This window comes from Sciurus carolinensis, chromosome 10 (genome assembly GCF_902686445.1).
Source record: "Sciurus carolinensis chromosome 10, mSciCar1.2, whole genome shotgun sequence".
In the NCBI taxonomy this organism is placed as follows: Eukaryota; Metazoa; Chordata; class Mammalia; order Rodentia; family Sciuridae; genus Sciurus; species Sciurus carolinensis.
The window spans coordinates 88,712,551-88,732,350 of record NC_062222.1 but is presented as its reverse complement, the minus strand read 5'-3'; the positions used below and the strand labels follow the sequence as shown (position 1 = coordinate 88,732,350).

At 33.0% G+C, this 19,800-nt stretch overlaps 1 protein-coding gene across 7 annotated transcripts in view; it reads right to left on the bottom strand.

Annotated features, from left to right (window-relative positions):
* Positions 1–19,800, bottom strand: part of Epha5 (EPH receptor A5) — a 345,949-nt gene that overhangs the window by 261,591 nt on the left and 64,558 nt on the right. For all 7 annotated transcript variants that reach the window (XM_047566737.1, XM_047566736.1, XM_047566738.1 and 4 more), the window contains exon 3: positions 6,283–6,946. In XM_047566737.1, coding sequence (XP_047422693.1) covers positions 6,283–6,946 — 664 coding nt within the window. The remainder of the gene's footprint in view (positions 1–6,282; positions 6,947–19,800) is intronic.

The window sequence follows — 19,800 nt, the reverse complement described above, 5'->3', positions numbered from 1 at the left end:
ATAACTAGGCTCTCCAATGCATAATTACAGGAACATCTAATAAACTATATTTCCAGCCAATTTTGCTTCAATCATAAATATGCACCAGAAGTATGAATGATCGACATACTACTCCCTGCTGTATCTGTACTGTTTCTGAATCAAGGCTCTTTTTTGAGTTGGGTATTTTCACTACATTTTCCTTGCTGTGCAATCATCTCCCAGTTGGACAATTAATAAGTGCTTTTTCTCCATAGCCCTTGATGTGTAACCTCCCTTACCCCGTATTTTAGCATGCACTATATACCTTCTTCACTCTGACTGGTTTTGGCAGTGACCCACAATCTAAATCTCTTTCCTCCATTTGATAAAAGTGAAACTATAATTATCCAGGGCTAATTTCAAATTACTACTTCATTCCACTAGCAACTGATGAAGATTAGTGGTCTTGCCTTGCATCTGAGTAAGTCAGCAACATAATCACAAGAGAACTCAGCAGGCAACATTTGATTCATGTGAACTCAATTACTTCTGTCAAACACATTCACTTCAATAAAAAGCAGAAACTTCCAAAATGGATTTTTTCTAACCATTTTGTACTCAAAAATTTTTTTCATATGACTCCTAAAGGAAAAACATAGCATGAATTTCATCAGAAATAATAATAAATAACAAGTAGGGAAACACACTTGGATAAATGGATCTGGGAACATTATTTGTTTATGAAAGCAGAGAACATTTCAGAGAAATAAATTTGCATCCTAAAATTTAGGCATATAGGTGGCCTCACAAAAATTAATATATACTATTTTTTAAGTTAATACATTAGAAACCAGAGTATTTTGTTACCTCACCTAAACCAGATTATTATGAGTAAAGAAGTCTCTTTGTTTTAGAGGAAGTTAAATGAAAAGGAGTTGTATGATGATACAGGTCATGAATTGCTAAACTGGCCAGGACACCTGAATCACTGCTTTGTTGTCATCTAGATTTAGGCCACATGGATCAAAATGGTCCAATACTCTGTACCCTGAAGATTTAGTCTCTAAAAGTCCTTTGGCCAACTCCCTCCTCTGTTAAGTACAACAGGTCACGTGGGCATGATCTGACAGTGACTACTATGTCATCTCCAGTATAAACTCAGTAAATGCTAATATATGATAATAATTATAACAGATATATTTAAACTTTAGCTTTTAATATAATTAAATCCTTAATTATATCCTAAGATAATTTGGATATCGAATAAACTGAACAATTTAATATCAATTTAATGTCATGTCATTAGGCAATAAGGTCCTCCTATAAATGTATTTCAATATGTGATATTTTAGGTTCTGCAAAATTCACTAAGATGACATCGATAATACATGAAGTGTCAATCGCATATAGTTTAATACCCAAAGATTGAGATTTTGGCCCAAGAGTTTTAAGATTAAGAAATGAGCATTTTAAAAGACATATTTGTAAATATTCAGTCAAAGCAAAGATATGTTTTACAGATAAATACAAAGGTAAAATAAATCAAGAAAACACAATATTTAGCTAGGCACGGTGGTGCACACTTGCATGCAGGAGGCTGAGGAAGGAGAATCACAATTTCCAGGCCAGCCTCAGCAACTCAGCGAGACCCTGTCTCAAAATAAAAAATAAAAACGGCTAGGGATGTGGCTCATTGGTTAAGCATTCCTGGGTTCAATACTTGGTACAAAAAAAAAAAAAAAAAACAAATAAAAAAATAACATTTTAAAAACACAGTCTTCTTTTATGCCCCTGTAAATTTTTTTTTCTTTCTCTCTTTAGAATACCCTTTCCTTTCTCTTGCCTTTTGATTGCTTTTTCATTCATCATACACCCCCCTACCATCAGGAGGCATATAGTGTAGTGAAAGTAGGGAAGTCATTATTCAAAGGGAAAATATATGAGTAAATAACAATGAGATTTGACCTAGTCTTGAGGAGTCAGGGACTGCTTCCCTGAGGAAGGCATATTGGAATACAGATCTGAAGGATTAGCATGAATTACTTAACCAGCATAAATGAGGTAGAAGAATATTCCAGGGGATGAGAATAGGATTTTAAAAACAAGTATTGAAGGTGAGTAAACTCCCTTTCAGAACTAAGAGGAACTGATGTAGTTGGGGAGGGGAGGAAGTATCATTTGAGTCTGCAGAGATAAGAAGGGCAAAACCCAAGCAAAGTCTTAGGGTATTATGAAAATTTAACCTTAAAGGACTCCAAAGAAGTGTGTAAAGTGGTGGGAGATAATGGGTGCGCAAAACCGTAAGATTTGAATTTTTATGTAAGTGATATATTCAAATTGTTGAAAATCAAAACTATATATAATATCATTCAGTATTTTCAAAAATAAAGTGCCTACAAGGTATGCTTTTGGATTTGAGGAAAAGGAAATAGAAGTGGATGATTTCAAGAGATAGTGGGGGGCTAATTTGGGTAAACACTTACAATGGTTAATGATTAGGAAAGAGATGTCAAAAATATTCCTATTTTTTTTTCCATCAAAGACAATTTCCAAACATTAATTTCCCATTTTAAGATTTAAGGATGAGTATTAAGATCATAGAATGACTGAAAATAATGGTGACATTTTATATCACACCCATCAACACAAATATTTATACTTACATAAAAAGATTATGTATACATACATATAAATGCCTCAAGAATAGCTGTGATTTCAGAAATCACCAAAACAAACTTGCAACATTTGTTTATTCATTCAATGAGTTATTTATCCAATGAGAGAAGTTATTTATAGTACAAACATTCAAAATTCTTCCTAATCAAGGGAACTGATTAGAAGACACAGAGTTGGTCATGCCCACATAAATACAGTTATCTCATATCTCCAAAGCATACTTGTAGAAAAGTAGCATCTTCAACAAATGGTGCTGGAAAAACTGGAATCCATATGTACTAGAATGAAATTGAATTCCTATCAAACTCAACTCAAAGTGGATCAAAGACCTAGGTATTAGACAAGAAACCCTGTACCGAATAAAATAGCATGTCACCCCAACTTTCCATCATGTTGACTTAGGAACCAATTTCCTCAAAAAAGACTTCTGAAGCACAATAAATGGGATGGTATCAAACTAAAAAGCTTCTTCACAGTAAAGGAAACAATCATCAGTAAACAGAGAGCCTACAGAATGGAGAAAATCTTTGCCATATGCACCTCAGATAAAGCATTAATTTCCAGGAAATACAAAGAACTCAAAAAGCTTAACACCAAAAAACAAACAAACAAACAAAAAAACCAAATAAACCAATCAATAAATGGGCAAAGGAACTAAACTGACACTTCTCAAAAGAAGAAATATACCCGGTCAGCAAATACATTAAAAAAAAGGTTCAGCATCTCTAACAATTAGAGAAATTCAAATTAAAACTACACTGAGATTTCACCTCACTCCAGTCAGAGTGCAGTTATAATACAAGTAACAATAAATATTGGCGAGAATGCTGGGGAGAAAAGGTACATTCATATGTTGCTAGTGGTACTGCAAATTGGTGCAATCACTCTGGAAAGGGGTATGGAGATTCCTCAAAAAAATAGGAAGGAAACCCCCATTTGACTCCGTTATGCCACTCCTCAGTATATATCTAAAAGAGTTAAAATCAGCATACCACAGTGACGCTACCACATCAATGTTTATAGCAGCAAAATTCACAATAGCTAAGCTATGGAACCAACCTAGATGCCCTTCAACAGATGAATGGATAAAGAAAATGTGATTTATATACACAATGGAATATTATTCAGCCATAAAAAAGAATGACTTTATGACATTTGCCAGTAAATGGATGGATCTGAAGACTGTCATGGTGAGTGAAATAAGCCAATCCCAAAAAAACAAAGATAGAATGTTCTCTCCGATATGTGGCAGCTAACCTACGAGAAAGAGGGGAGAACAGAAATTCAGTGGATTTGAGAAAAGGGAATGAAGGAAAGTGAGGGGGATAGGAATTGGAAAGATAGAGGAATGAGTCTGACGTAAGTTCTTCTATGTCCACATATGAATACACCACAGTGAATCTCAACATTGTGTATATCCATAAGACTGGGATCCTAATTAGAATAAGATGTACTCCATGTTTGTATAATCATGTCAACATAGACTCTACTGTCATGTATAACTGAAAAGGACAATTTTTTAAAAAATCTTCTTAGAATGGAATCATTTGTACATTGTAAAATACCAAGAAGCACTGTTCATATAGACCACATAGTATAGAACAGTCTCTGGCTGATGTAGTCCATAGATCACTTGCACTTGGCCCCTGAAGCCTTTGTTCCTACTAGTCTGGTAGAGTGGGGGGCTAAATGCAAAAATTAAGAGAGTCTGCTTCATAAAGATTTCTACAGTGCAACCTCTGCAGCTCACCACCACACCCCTGCTGTCTCTTGGGCCTGTACTCAATTATTAGCAGTGTGAGGGAAGAAAGAAAAAAATGTGTGTTAAATGCTTCCACTAAGAAACATTCTGTCAGAGATGCTAGTCCCTCAAGATATTTTCATAAGTACCAGCAGAATGCTTAATCCCTTCAATAATCAAAATTTATCCTCTAAAAATGCAGAGGCCTCTTATAGCCTCTGCCAATCAGTAAGAAGACAAAGCTCAGTGTACTTTGAACTTAAGCCACCATATATTCCCTAAAATAATGTAAACCATCAAGTAGCCCAGGCTGCTTTACAGTACTAATAAACAAAATCTTAGATATAATCAGTAAGACATATTTATAATATTTTAGGCTACAATATAGTCAAGAGATTAAATTTAACTCTGGCTTCTGATTCTGCAATTACATATGACCTCCTTGGGAACCAGTAAAACTGCTCAAAACAAAAAATTAATATAACGTTAATTAGAACTTTGGTTTAAATCCAATCCTGAACAAACTATGAATCCTTTCCCTAACCAACATATAAACATTTCAAAAACATAATTTTGAATTGACAAAACTTTTAGATGTCTGTGTGTACATATGTATAAATAAAGTATGGAGAGTTATAGCTTACACAGAAATACAACCATAGAGTTAATTGTAGATAATATTGCAAAGAATACAAAATAAAAAATTTTAGTATATCCGATGTGTTTCTGAATAGAATGAATTAGCCAAAGTCATTATGATTTTCAGATAATTTCCCTAGATTGTTTCCTAGATGTCTACCCCTCTACAGGCTAGCCTGAGCAAACTTACAAGTTTGATACAAATAATACATACTGTGAACTTAGGAAATAAAAATGTACCTGAAGTTACCAGATGGGACTGAGGGACTGCTAGGCATTTGGTTTTCTCCTCAGTTAATAAACATGAACTCCCATTACCTAGTTAGTATGCACACATCACAGTGAAAACAAGTTCAAGTTCATTAGGACAAATAATATTTAAAGGAAAAAAAATGTTTATTTTTCTCCCCCAAAGCTTCCCTCTATGTCTTCACTTTGACATAAGGTACTATCCTTGTTCCAGAAAGCCATTGATAAATATCCAAGTTTGAAAGGGCAACTCACCACACCACAGGCAAAATGAGAGCATTTTCAAATGAACAGGGAAGCATGCATGATCAAGTTTCAATTTACAAGAAAAATTAAAACAGAAAAAAATCCCCAAGTGCAAATTGCTTCAAAATGACCTTTTATATGTATTGGCTTTATCTCCAAACAGTTATTTTCATGGGGCATTGCTTATTATGCATTTAAAATTGATCTGTAAATTTTAAAAAGCAAGCATGTAATAGCAACCATATGTAAATAACATACTAAACCAGTCCTGTCTGTTTACAAATGTTTTGCTGTGAAACTCACATGGCTGAACTTATTTCTGAAGAAATTTTAAAAGGCAGTTTAAAGCATACCAAAACAAGCCTCCTGTAAGCTTTTGCATTTGACTTTCATACAGCAAGTAAAGGATAAAAAACAACTTTATGGAAAGAAAACAACATCAGACCATAATCATATATGAAAGTTACCCATCTCTTGGCTTGTGTTGTTCAAAAGTAAAACTTCTGAAAGCGAAGTGAATATGAAATATTGCACAGCAATTCAGAAACTCTCTGAGTATTAATTATGTATATTCGATAAAATATTACATTAAATCTTTCATCGTTGCCAGAAATTTTAAAATTCAGAGAAGAGAGAAATCAAACTTGAAGAGAAATAATCTCCATAAATTAGCAAAGTAAAAGGTCACTTGCTCATAATCATTGGAGGAAATACATATACATGATCCAACTGAAGCAGAAAGCCCCTGCAGATCCACAGGCAACTCTTACCTTGACAGGTGCCATTTTTCTCTTCATATCCTGCCTTGCACATGCATTTCCCAATGGGCACCAGCCACTCCCCTTCAGCACTACAGTGCATTTTGGGAGGTTCATCTGTCACAGAATGGTTGACGCAGGAGCCTGACACCTCAAGCAACTGTGAAGAATCTGCTCCAGTGATGGTGTCAGGGAAGACAGCCAAGTGCCGTACCACAGAGGGGCATTTTTTATAGTACACACGCACAGAAACCAGAGCAATGCAAGCACCGACATCTTGAAAAGCAAGATAAAATCCTTTTTTGCTTAGAGGTCCTACATCTCTGACCTCTGTATTCAGTTTCATGACACGGTCACCAAGATCAAGTTCTGTAAAGCTCTCATCAGCAGCAATGGTATCAATTTTGATGTACTGGTTTTCCTTGATATTTCTCCCATTCTCATCATCTGACTCAAAATAATACATGTTAAAAGTTTCCTTACAGGTTCCCAGTCCTCCAGGAAGGCTGTTACAGTCTCGCAGAGTGAACTTGAGTTCTATGAAGATTCTGGAAGCACCCTCATTCGAGATCCAACTGGTCAAAAGCCAGTTATTCTGATTCTGTTCCATAACTTTGCATACTTGGTATGTGTGGATAGGGGCATAATTTTCATCAACTTCACCAATCTCTTCCCACTGTACAATATAAAAAAAAAGATAAAGAAATTTTATAAAAGAGAAAACAACCAGGAAAAATAGAAAAAAAAAATCATGAAAGAAAACTCATTCATATATAGAAATCTCCATAAACTCAATATATAATGTTGAGAGAAAGAGCCCTACAAATTTAAGAGGATTAACAAGAACTTTCTTTTTATTCTCTTTTTTTTTTTTGTGCTGGGTACTGAACTTAAGAGTATCGTGCACACAATGATGAACTCCACCATTGAGCAACACCCCAGTGCCTCCTTTTTTAAATTAAAGAAATTAAGAACACACTTGCTCTTTGGATTTACTCAAAGATGAACAAATATGAATGATATGTCCCAACATCTTAGGGGAGGTGGCATGTACTTCAGAGTAAAAAAAAAAAGAAAAGAAAAATGAAGGTAGTAAAGGTAAATAAAAAGTAAAGCAAAGAAAGTATGTACATTTGGAAGATAAGTATATAAACAAATAGGATAGATGCTATGGTTTGGATAGTATTCCCCAAAGGTCCACATGCTAAGGGTTTTGTCCCCATCCCATGGAGTTATTGGGAGGTGGTAGAATCTTTAAGAGGTGGGCCATAATAGGAGGTCTTTAGTTCATTAGGGGATGCCCTCAAAGGGGATATTGGGTCCTTGGTCCCCTCTTGTTCCTCTGTTTTGTTATCTGGCCATGAGGTAAGTGATATTGCTCTGCTACAAACTTCTGCTATAATGTGCTGCCTCATCACAGGTCTAAAAAAAATGGGTCAAGGATCATAGACTGAAACCCCAAAAACTATGAGCCAAAATATACCCTTTATCTTTATAATTGGATTATTTTGAGATTTGTTATAGTAACAAAAAACTAACACAGAAGACAAAGTTTGAGAGGAAAAAATATAATTTTAAAAAAGTAAAATGAGAAAAGAGAACAACAAACATGAAAAAGAACGTGAAAAATGTAACATGAAAAGTCATTTATTTAATTCTGTCACATGACAAATAGCATGATGATGTAATAATTTTTTAATCCATTAGTTTAAAATTAATAATAGATCTTTATTCATTGAGCCTAGTAAGTCTTAATTTTTTCACTAATTGGATAGCTAAATATGTATTCATGGATTTATCCACAAATATAGAGGCAGATACAAAATAGAAATTATAGGATTAAAATATGGATAGCCTTGTCATTTTGAGCATTAATTGACTTATTATATCCTGTGAATGTATTAATTCCTTCTGATGAATGAATTCTTTTGTGAATAATTACCTTAAGATTTCTGAAGATGTGCAGGACATAAGTAATTAAGTATGATTTATATAGCTTTCAAAATATGATTGGGTCAAAGAATAGGTATAAGTCTATTTTTTTCCTGGTAAAATACTCCAGTTTTGAGAATCTCAATGTACCATGACCACTTCCAGAAAAGTATTAGCAACCAATTTTTATTCTTCATAAGTATGTCATGATAACCTAAAAAAAATTTCTTTAAATCTTACAGAATGCATATTCACAAAGCTATATGTGGTTTTTATTTTAAATACTTAAAAAAAGTCCCTGAAACATAGAGAAAAAAAAACCCATACTAACTTCCAATAAATTAAGAATGTGTGATTTCCAACAGTGAATATTTTAAATAAAATTTATGAAACATATTTTTAGACATCATATTAAGTATACCATTATTTCTTCACTCTGTTCAACTGGCAAAGATGGGCAAAATGTGGAGGCCCAAAGGATGCAAATAAATCTCATACCTCATATGGCCCTTGTCAAAATTCTACCTGTCATCAGGCAGACATAAGTAAAAGGTGTTAATGAGGTAAAAGTGCTGAATTCCTTAAATTCACAAAAGAGAGACATCAAGATTTTATCTTGCCTAACAAGTTTCACATTCAGGTGTTATGAGAAGTCTTGGTTCTTTCATTTATCTTATTTTAGTCTCCTCTCAAAATGTATATCAACTCTACTTGGTCTCCGATTTTCTAAACCAGTTTTCTGTCTTATCACTATATCATTAAACCATCACAAGTGATTGAAGTATCCATCTCTATATTATAAATGGTTCCTGTATGTAATGATTAATATTTCACGCAAATGAGCACCTCAACTAACCAAATGAAAACTGAAAAGTATCTGTTTATGTGACAAATTAAATATATATTGTTTATTTTAGCAAAAGTAAAATAGCACCAAAACTCTTCTCTTTAAAAAAGAAAATCAAAATGCTACACTAAACTTTTTAAATATTTATTTTACTTTGTGATAGTCTTCCAAAACAAAATACAAATGGGTTTTAAATTGTTTGCCTAAAATCACTTACAGAAGACCTATTTCATCATCATATATTCTAGTAGGATCATGGTAGCAAGTAAAAGCAAGAAAAACAGCAGCATCTTCTAAGACTACAAGCCAAGCAATTCAGTCTCCGTGTGTACAAAGTCCAGAGTAGCACAAATATTATTAAACATGCAAGCCAAGCAGCACTTGACAAGACAGCTTAATAGTTACTGCTTCAGGTGATAATTTCAAAGTATGTGCATAAGCATTTTGTTCCTCTGAATATTCTCAATTAAGGAGAGAAAAACTGTAATTTTCTTCAAATTTAGAATCTGTTGTAGTGAGATTTTATTTATTTTAATTTCCAAGCATTCAAAATACAAATGAAGGCTCACATTTTATACTTCTAATTAACAAACAGGAAGATTTTAATTTAAGTAATTGTAGCAATAAGTTATTCAGAGAATCAAACAGGTAAAATATACATTTTCTAAATATGCCCTCATTTGAACAAATACATTAAGAAACAGACAAAACTATTTCATTTATTCTAGATTATCTAAATTAAAACTTGGAATTCCTCTGTAGTTTCTTCCCTTTTAATATGAAGAGGCCATCCTGCTCTCCTCAGCAAAAATTAGCTATGAGAAAAAAAGGGGGAGAAAAGAACAGAAAATAACACTCACCAAGAAGTTTAGAATGTAGTAGGCAAATTCCTAGATATTTTAAAATGTCATGACAAGGAGGTTACAATAATTTATTGAATAGCATAGTTAGAAAACAAAACTTTTCTGTTCAATTTTGTTGCCTTTCCAATGATTCCATGTTTTAACAAAGTATTTGCTAAACCCTTGATTACTGATAAGCTTGGATACTAGGGAAGCACAAATCACTGAATGCAGGAAGGGGGATATAGCTCTGCTATTTAAGTCTGGCAGCTCCCAAAGGCCCATCCCCTGGACCCATGCTTTTCTTTATTTTTTTTCCTCCTTATTTCCTATATTCTATCTTAAAATCGGAAAACTAATTACATAGTCAGTTTGGGTAGGCTTAACTTCTCTCTAAGCCAGTTGCATTCCAAACTCATGCCTGGTCAGGCTTCCCATGTAAGCCTCATTCATCAGAAAACTTGGAAAAGAACTTATTTTCATAAGTGTATCATGGAATTATCATCTTTCTACCCAACCCTTTAAGAACTAATCCTCTTGGCCTGCCTTTCATTGCCCTTTTAGATTTCTTGCCTAAAAAGAAATCTAGATTTCTCGATTCACTGCGTTAATTGTTATCACACACTATTAAAACTAAATATCTGTTTTTCAGTCATCATGTAACCATAAAAAACCTTTCTTTCTTTCTTTATGTATCTTAACACCCAGAAACCTATATGCAGGTGGACATCCATGATGGTCTCATTGTAAACTATAGCTCAGAGTCTGATGCTACAGAACACACAGGAGGGTGTTCAAGAGATATTTTATTCTGAATGAACTCATGACAAACTCCTTAGTCCAGAGATCCAATTAACTTTAAATTTCAGATAATTCAAAGATAACAAATAAACAATTAAGTGACTGACATTCTATTAAGAATAGACTTTTTCTGTAACTTTTCTATTTTATGAATTCAGATTAGAAAATTTATGAATTCAGATTTTTTGTTTTTTTTGTTTTTGTTTTTGTTTTTTTTTTTGTACCAGAGATTGAATTCACTGAGTTGTTAAGCAGAGACTGGCTATGAACTCAGGATTCTCCTGACTCAGCCTCTGGAGCCATTGGGATTACAGGCATGCACCACCATGCCTGGCTGAATTCAGATTTCCTGGAAGTTATTATTCAGTAATTTTTTTATTAAAAATATCTAAGCATTTATTTAAATATATTTTCTCATTCCAATTATTCATATAATTATTATGAGTTTAGTCTTGCTATTAGTCTGTGGAAACATTTTTCATTATCATTACCAATTATAATTTATAGCTTAATTTAGATACTATATTCTTGAAAATGTTTTTAGAATATTGTGCTTTTTATTTTGTCACTGATTATCCTTCTACACCATTCTGTACAAATTAAAATCTCAGAAGGTAGCACATAGAGTAGCACTTTCCCTTATCTCATATTTCAGTCAAATGGTATTAAGACAATCTTACTGGATTTTTTTTTTTTTTTGGCAGAGTGATGTAAAAATTAGGCAAAGAATCAGTTGTCTCCAGCATTTCTCTGACATGACATAAAAAACTTTCTAGGAAGACCTTGCTTGTCACTTAAAGGCTTCTTTTTACATTACCCTTTGATATCACAATATTTTATATAATGCCTATTAAAATGCTCTAAAACAAAATAAATGATATGCTTCAAATTTTATTCAAAATGTTTTAGGTATCATTTATTATATTTGGTCCATGTATGTGTACTGTATCACGGTATGTTTCTCTAACTTCATGGAAACTATCCCCAAATTAAACTTTTCTTCACTGATATTTTAAAAAGAACAATACCTCTCCATGATCTTAGAAAATGCCTAGGAAGAGTTTGATAATCATTAAAATTTGGAAGTCTGTCATTTTACCCATTTTAACCATGAGGAAAACACTACAATTCCTATCTCAAAATATATTTACCTAAATGTAGAATTTATGGAAGTTTTCTGCTACTGAAGAAATAAGATGAACATTAATAGAAAAAATTTAAAATTTCAAACACAGTGAGAGTATTTTTTTTCTTTTCATTATTGTGTAGTTAACTGCACTACTTTACATTTCAATACAAATTTTCACAGACACACAACAAACAATAATTAATACCCTTCCCTGTAACATTTTATAAAACTTTTCTTGTTTACCTAAAAATCATGTTTTTCCTTCTTGATGGATGTAGCAATGATTTAATTTGTCTGTTCTGCAGAATTCTGTTGTTACTAGTATATTCAATGTAGGATATTTTCTCTGAGAGAAATCAGACCAGAAAATTTCAAAGGATAAGTGACTTGGGAACATGCTTAATGGCAGAAAAAAGTGAGGTATCCTACTATAGGTGGGAAGGCATTTTGGGTGTGTATGTGTGTGTGTGCACGCGTACGTTTGCTATTATTATCTCTAATGTGTTACAATCAACTAAAAACCCATTTCTCATTAAGAAGAAACAACATATTATTAAGAAAAGTACATGTTGGGTAAAATTATCAGTCTGTATTCAGTTCACCTTTTTTTTCAGTGGGTACCTGGGTGGGTCCCCTCTGCCACATCCTACATGGAGAAGAAAAGGGTTAACTGCCAGAGGAGGAAGTTGGCGGTTTTCTATTTATTATCAAAAAAACGTATCTACTCAATAAACACACAAGAGCCAATACTCTTTTCACATGAGAGGGAATAATGATGGTCTGGCCATACCAGATCTGGCCTCTTATTTACAACATGAAATTACCCAACTCTCCTTTATTTATAATATACAGGTAAAGGGGACAAGGACCCACAGGAGCTTTCTCTGTGATGGACAGGATAGGGTGGAGTTAGGGAAGCTATCCTCTTAGGGGGAAATTCTACAAGAAGACAGGGAACCACTCCCACGCAGCACCACATGCTTCTTGGCAGTTCCTAGAAGCCAGGCCTCTGCGTCCCATGGCTCAACCTAGTCTGATTCTGTTAAATAAATGGACAGCTTCCCACAGCTACCCAAATGCTCAAATAATGATGAGTCAAAAAAAGAGAAAAAGTTCATCTCCTTATGTCAGCATGCTTTAAGAGACATTTTGTTGAAATTCAGAGGTGATCCTGGAATGTGTATAAACCATAAACTTAAGAGAGTACTGGAATAATAGTTTGGAGATACAGCCATACTTAAATCAATTTTTCCATCACACTGTGTGCACAACATAATCACACTAAACATAACCACTTCATTTTGCAGATGAATAAACTGAGACCCAGAGCAATTGGCATACCAATTAATGTCTATAATCAGAACTCTCTGATTATAATTGATGTTTTCTCCTTTATAAAGGCTGAAACTATACTGAACTATAATGAATAATATATAGGGGCACGTGAGATCATTTTAACCAACAAAAGAGGAAATATTTCATTACCTAATGGTGTAGATATTTCAAAAGATATGTTATTTATGAAAGATAAAAATATTAGCTTTTGTTGTAGAATTTTAATGCCCATCCTTCATTGTTTAGTTTCCAGACTTTGGGATCAAGATGAGGGACAGCCCATTGGGCAACAGCAGCATCTCTGATTTTATGCACAACCCCGAGGAAAAAAAAAGATATAAAAAAAAATAAACTATGTACCAGAGTTTCTGTTTTACAAATTCAATCTCTCTAGTAGCTATGATTCTTTAGTAAAATAAATATGACAAAATGTATCAACTTCCAGCAGAAATCATTTGAATTGAAATCAGGTTACATTTCCTCAATAATATGTTAGTGAAAAAAAAAAAAAAAGACTTGCATCAAGTAGGAGTTTGAGTTGTTTAAAACATCTTTAAAATTCATGAGTATGATGTGGCAATATTGCTAGAAATGACTCAATTAATTTTCTGTGTATGAAATAAAACTGAAGTTGATTACTTTATTGCCCATGGAATAGTACAGATATTTATGAGCTCAAATTCAATTCATGATACAAATAAAAGTACTTGAAAAATACAGAGATTTAGATTTTCAGGTTCACATGAATATTTTCACAGGGAAATTCATAAACAATTGAGTATCTATATACAACACTAAGTGTGAATGGTCAAAAGGAGATTTTTCCTCCTGGGAGAAAAAAAAAATCAGACTTTTCTCCAATATTGCAGTTACCAATTATTTTCAATAAAATGGATCACTTCTTGCTTGATTTATTCTTTAGCAAAAACTATCCAATGTCACAAGAAAGGAAGTGGAGGTTGGCAACTTCAAAAAGCAGCACATCAGGTAAAATATGTACAACTAGAGAAGTTTATTATTTAATCAAAAAGGTATACTTTAAACAATGTGATGAATATAATTTAAAAGCCAAAAGAGAAAAACATGCAAATCAAAAATATGTTTATATTTATTGTCATTCTACTTTTAAGAAGAGAGATATTAAATAGTTTCACAATATATAAAATTAAAGAGTTTGTCATGAATATTTCAAGATTTAAAATCTGGCATTCTTCCCTGAAATTTTACTAATGAAAACAAATTCAAACTTATCATCAAGTCAATAATAATTTTAAAAGACAGAGTGAGCTAAGTGGGCAGGCATGCCTGAAATTAACAAATTAATAAACTGAATAAAATCTTAAATGATCTCATTAGTGTTTGATCAAAAACCAGCCCTATTACCTACAGTACATATGATCTAATTTCTCAATGATTCTGTGCCCATAAGTTGTCATTTTACAAGAAGTACTAAATCAAATAGGCTTATAAAATTCTGATCTAGTTTAGTTCACCAGAGTGCCATTGCATATCCATATACCTCCTTGCATAAGCTATGGCAGCTTCTCCCCCCTGCCCCAGGTATTTACACCAAGTTAAACCAAGGATGGTCAGCTCAACATTTGATATCATGCAGAACTCAGATAATGTAATCATTTGCATACTATAACAACACCTTTCATCTCAGCTATATCTTTCTACAGAATGTTTATGATCTCAATATTATATAGTTGCTTAAGTGGCATACATATTTATCATGGAGATTCTAAGGAGATTCTAATATTTTTCTCATGTTTCATGATTTCATATGAACACACACATAATACATACTCACACATTGTAAAGAATTCCTTCTTTATTGTCACTGTAAAATATTAAACACTGTCCTCTCAGTATTATTTCAATGTACACATTCTCAATAACATGTAGAATTTTAAAGTAATATTATTACACTCTTTAATAAACACTATTGTAGATAGTTACAAATTCTGCAGGAAGCTTTCTTTCAAAGTTGCATGAAAGTTTCAGTAACTGAGAAAGAAAAAAAAACCAAAAACCTATTTCACTTGGGGTTCAATTTAATGAAAATAAATTAGATTAACCTCTGGCTTAATGTTTCAGGCAAAATAAATACAATTATACTCTTGCTATCTTGCCCCCCCCCAAAAAAAATCAGTTTCAGTAAACCATTTGCAACTTGGGATGATCTCTCCAGTCTATAAAATATATTGAAAGAGGAATGCTGCCTCTGCTGTCTATTCTTTATTTTGCTCTCATTCTTTAGTGGATAATATTACACTATGCCTTGTAAAAAGCATCCATAAATCATTTCCATATCTCACATTAATCATGTTCTTGTAATCAGTGGCTATTCAACTCAAATTTTCATCTCATTCTTTTGTTGGCGAAACAGCCACATTGGGCTGTGAGCTTATTCAGGTTTAAGTGATTATACTGACGGTAACATAGAGTATAGTCCACTCCATCCTCTTACTATAGCAGTCTGATGAAATCAACAGAAATGGAGACTGTCTACTATCAGTGTGTTGTCCATTGGCAGATAAACTCTCACAGGGAACAGCTTTATTTTTCAGTGTACCTGGGTTTCTTTCATTGAGATGGAAGTAAAGGAAGGAATGGTCATAGGTTTATTTCAAATCTCTTCTCCTGAAATTCTTTGTTAAGCCTGTGTATGGCCAAAATACTAACCTCAACAAAAATTTTCTCTTTGAATAAATGTACACCTTTCTTACGTAACAAAAGCTAAATATGGAAGTTTTACATGTTTAGTAATAGTTCTTCAATGACAAAATGATGATACCAAATTTTCTGGTTTTATTCTATTTATTCATGTATTTTTTGATCATTACTTTAACACAAATTGATTTTGACCAAGATAAAACTGAATAATTTCATAACAGAACATATTATTTAAAGACAGTAATCAATTGAGATTTGTGAGCTTTTATCCTTTTCTTTCTTTCTTTCTTTCTTTCTTTTTTCTTTCTGCATGTGTATGTTCCTTCTTAGGAACCCAGGGGGTTTTACTCCTGAGCTACACTTTCAGTCTTTTAAATTTTTTTCTTTTTTTTATTTTGAGTTAAGTTCTCATTAAATTGCTTAGGGTCTCACTTAATTTGCTGAGGCTGGCCTTGAATTTGTGATCCTCCTGTCTCAACATCCCTAGTTACTGGGATTATAGGTGTGTACCACAGCAACCAGCAAGAACTTTTTTGTCCATAAATTCAATCTATATATTTTATTTTTCTTAATTATTATTTGATTTTAAAGTTACTGTGAAAATTGATGTTTCCCAGAATGCTAATGATTCTTGTCAAAGACAAAATATTTACAGTAAAAGTAGAATTATGACAACTTAAACAGAAGTCTTTACATTTATACTTCCCACTGGGGTCTTCTGCCTATATTTATTTCTTTCCTCTTTACATTGTCCCTTAATAATTTTGAGGCCCTGTGCTTAGGTTAGTAAACATAAGGGGTAGTAATGGCAACAAGAAATTAATTTTGCAGTGATTTTAATCTTATTATTAAAACAGCTTATTAACTCCCTTTTTCTCTGCTTCCCAGGATGATTTCTTTCACCAATATATTCTGATAATAGGAAACAAAAATAGAGCAAATGCAGATAATGAGTAAATCATTTGTGGCACAGAAATATAGAAATTTTTAGTCTAATTTGTCTTAGATATTATGTGTTACTTCCACATCCATTTGTGGATGAGCAAACAGGACCCTTGAGATGGTGAAGGAGATATCTATGATCACAACACCTAAGTGTCCCTGACCTCCATTTATTGTCCTCTCTGCTGTGTAACTGATAGTTTGTCTGCTACATAACTCGTCCTTAGGAAAGGTGACCTGCAAGGTTGCTGGACCTCTCAAGTTCCTGGTTATTAGTTCTGTACTCTTCATAAATTCTCCATTTCATTTTGGCTGATTATAAGGCTATAGAAAACAGGGACTCTTCTGTGCTGCTGTTGGGTGAATATATTAGTAGCCAATACTGGGGAGCAATACATGGTAAATTTTAAAATCTTTAAAACCTGAATTTTTTGTGACCAAGGATGCATGCACCAAGATGATGCTCAGATATTGCAATGTCCAAACAGAAACTACTTACACACACAACCTTTAGTAGGAATGAAAAGTATACTTCATATTCATATTATAGATCAACAATGTAACAAATAATTCACTTATATGAAGGCTATAAATAAATAATTTTGAGGATGAAATACAAAGGCAAAATTATTATGCAAAATAGTTATATTCATTATTATTATGTTTTATTATGTTCATATAATCATATAATGATAAAAGCCTAAAATGAAGAGGAAAAGTACACTAAATCCATGAAGAGATCCCCAGAGAATTCTGGGACAAAAAAGTATATCAGCATATGCGTAACGAGAGTCCACAAAGGATTAAGAGAAAAAATGACAGATACAACAGTTGAATAAATATCAAAAATTTCCCAAATATGATAAATCATTGATCCACAAATCCAAAATGCCCACTGAACCCAATTAGCGTGCACACAAACTCTCTACGTAGACATACTGCTGAAAGTTATGACATTAAAAAATTCTGAAAGTGGCTAGAGAAAAATAACATCGCATATAGAGAAACAAGAGTATGATAATATGATTCCTCAGCAGAAACGATGGAGGTCAGGAGAGAATTGATGGCAAATTCAAAGAGTTGAAAGAATAAAGAATGATAAACCAATACAACTATACCTTACAAAACTTAACTTGCAAAAATAAACATAACTCAAAACTTACTAGTGAAAAATAAACCAATGTGAGCAAAAGAATAGACAAATTACTGAAGAGAAGGAAATATATAGATGGCAAATAAACACAAGAAAAAATATTCAATGTCATTAACCATCAAGGAAAATGACATTAAAATCATAACAAGTACACAAATATCTAAAATGAGTATTTACATTTTTTTGTAGTGCTCAGCATTGAACTAAGGTTGTCCAGCATGCATGCGAGGCAGCTCTCTCCCATCTACACCCCAACCCTGAAGAAAATCTTTTTAAATAGTGACAATATCAAATGCTGATCAGGATGTGAAGAAGCTGAACTGTTCATGCGTTGCTAGTTGGAAGGTAAAATGATAGAACCAATCAGGAAAACAGGCAGTTTCTTACGAAATTAAGTATGCAATTACCACTTAACACATAAATGTCACACTTTAACATATATCCCAACTGAACAAATACATATGTTTACACAAATATATGTACAGAGATATTCATAGCAGTTTTATTTCCAGTAGTCCAAAACTAGAATCAGCCCAAATGACCTTGAGTGAATGAATAAACAAGGTGTGGTATAATATACTACTCAGCATTTAAAAAAAGAAACTGTTGATATGAGAAACAACTTAATGATTCTCCAGAGAACTATGATGAATCAAAAATTAAGATCCCCAAAATGTTGAATACTATTTGACTGAATTTATATATTTTTAAAATAACAAAATTTAAAAGTAAAGAGCTTAGTGGTTGTTGTAGGTTAGAGATGGGACCCAGGGAAGCAAGAAAAAGATATGATGACGATCATAAGAGGGGCGTAAAGAATCTCATGGTGTTCTCTCTGGCATCCTAGAGGTGGTGAACTTGTATAGAACTCAGTGCACACACATATACACAACACACACAAACACAGAAGAGAGGAAAGGAGGAGAGAGAAGTGAAATTGAAGTAGAGGAGAGGCCAGGACAAGTTGTTGCACAATTAATGATCAACATAAAAAAAAGTGGAATTCAGATTTATTTGATTTCGAAGATTCCATTTTATCTTACTACACCATGATGCTTAGCAAAATAAGAGAAAATTATCAGAAAATAATCATTTCTAGGCAAATAAATTGGATGGAATCAATGAAGTCTCTTTGGCATTCCTCCAATGGTATGAAATTCTATTCTTCGTGTTTCTTTTTAACTGGAAGTAAAGTTTAACTAGTTAGTAAGGTAACATTGCTCAAAATATTTTCCATGTAACTAGAATCCCACTAAATATTTCATGGAAAACACAAGTGTTCTTTAGAAAGACAACGAGGGAGCTTTTTATATTTTCTTTGTATTGAGAATTCTGTGCACATCCGTAAAGTAAAACTGTATAGTATGCACATTTGTACAGTAAAGCTTCACAGTATTTTTATCTGGTTAGACTTATGTGCAATTTCCCACAGTGTATTGGATAATTATTTTATTCAAAACAGACATAAACACTCTGTTGAACGGTCCCATATCTGGGAAATGCTAAGTTATGGTATTGCTGGTAATTGCATAGTTTGTGGTCACTTAGTGGAATAGCATATCATAATGTCCCACATTCTGATTAATTCCCTTACACACATTTTTCATAGTGCTTAATCTCTAGTCCATTGTTAGTTTACATATCTAAATCCCTCAAGGGATTCATTTCCTTTACTCAGTGATAAAGTAACCTATCAATTGTTCGTGAACAAGAGTTCACCACTGGGTTAAGAGTTATACTAGGAGAATTATACAAATTCAACATACATTGAATGTACGCACATAAGAATGAATCAGTGAATGAATGAATGAATGAAAACACAAGAGTCATGTGTTTTACTCTGTGATGAACTAGGATCTGCATCAGAAAA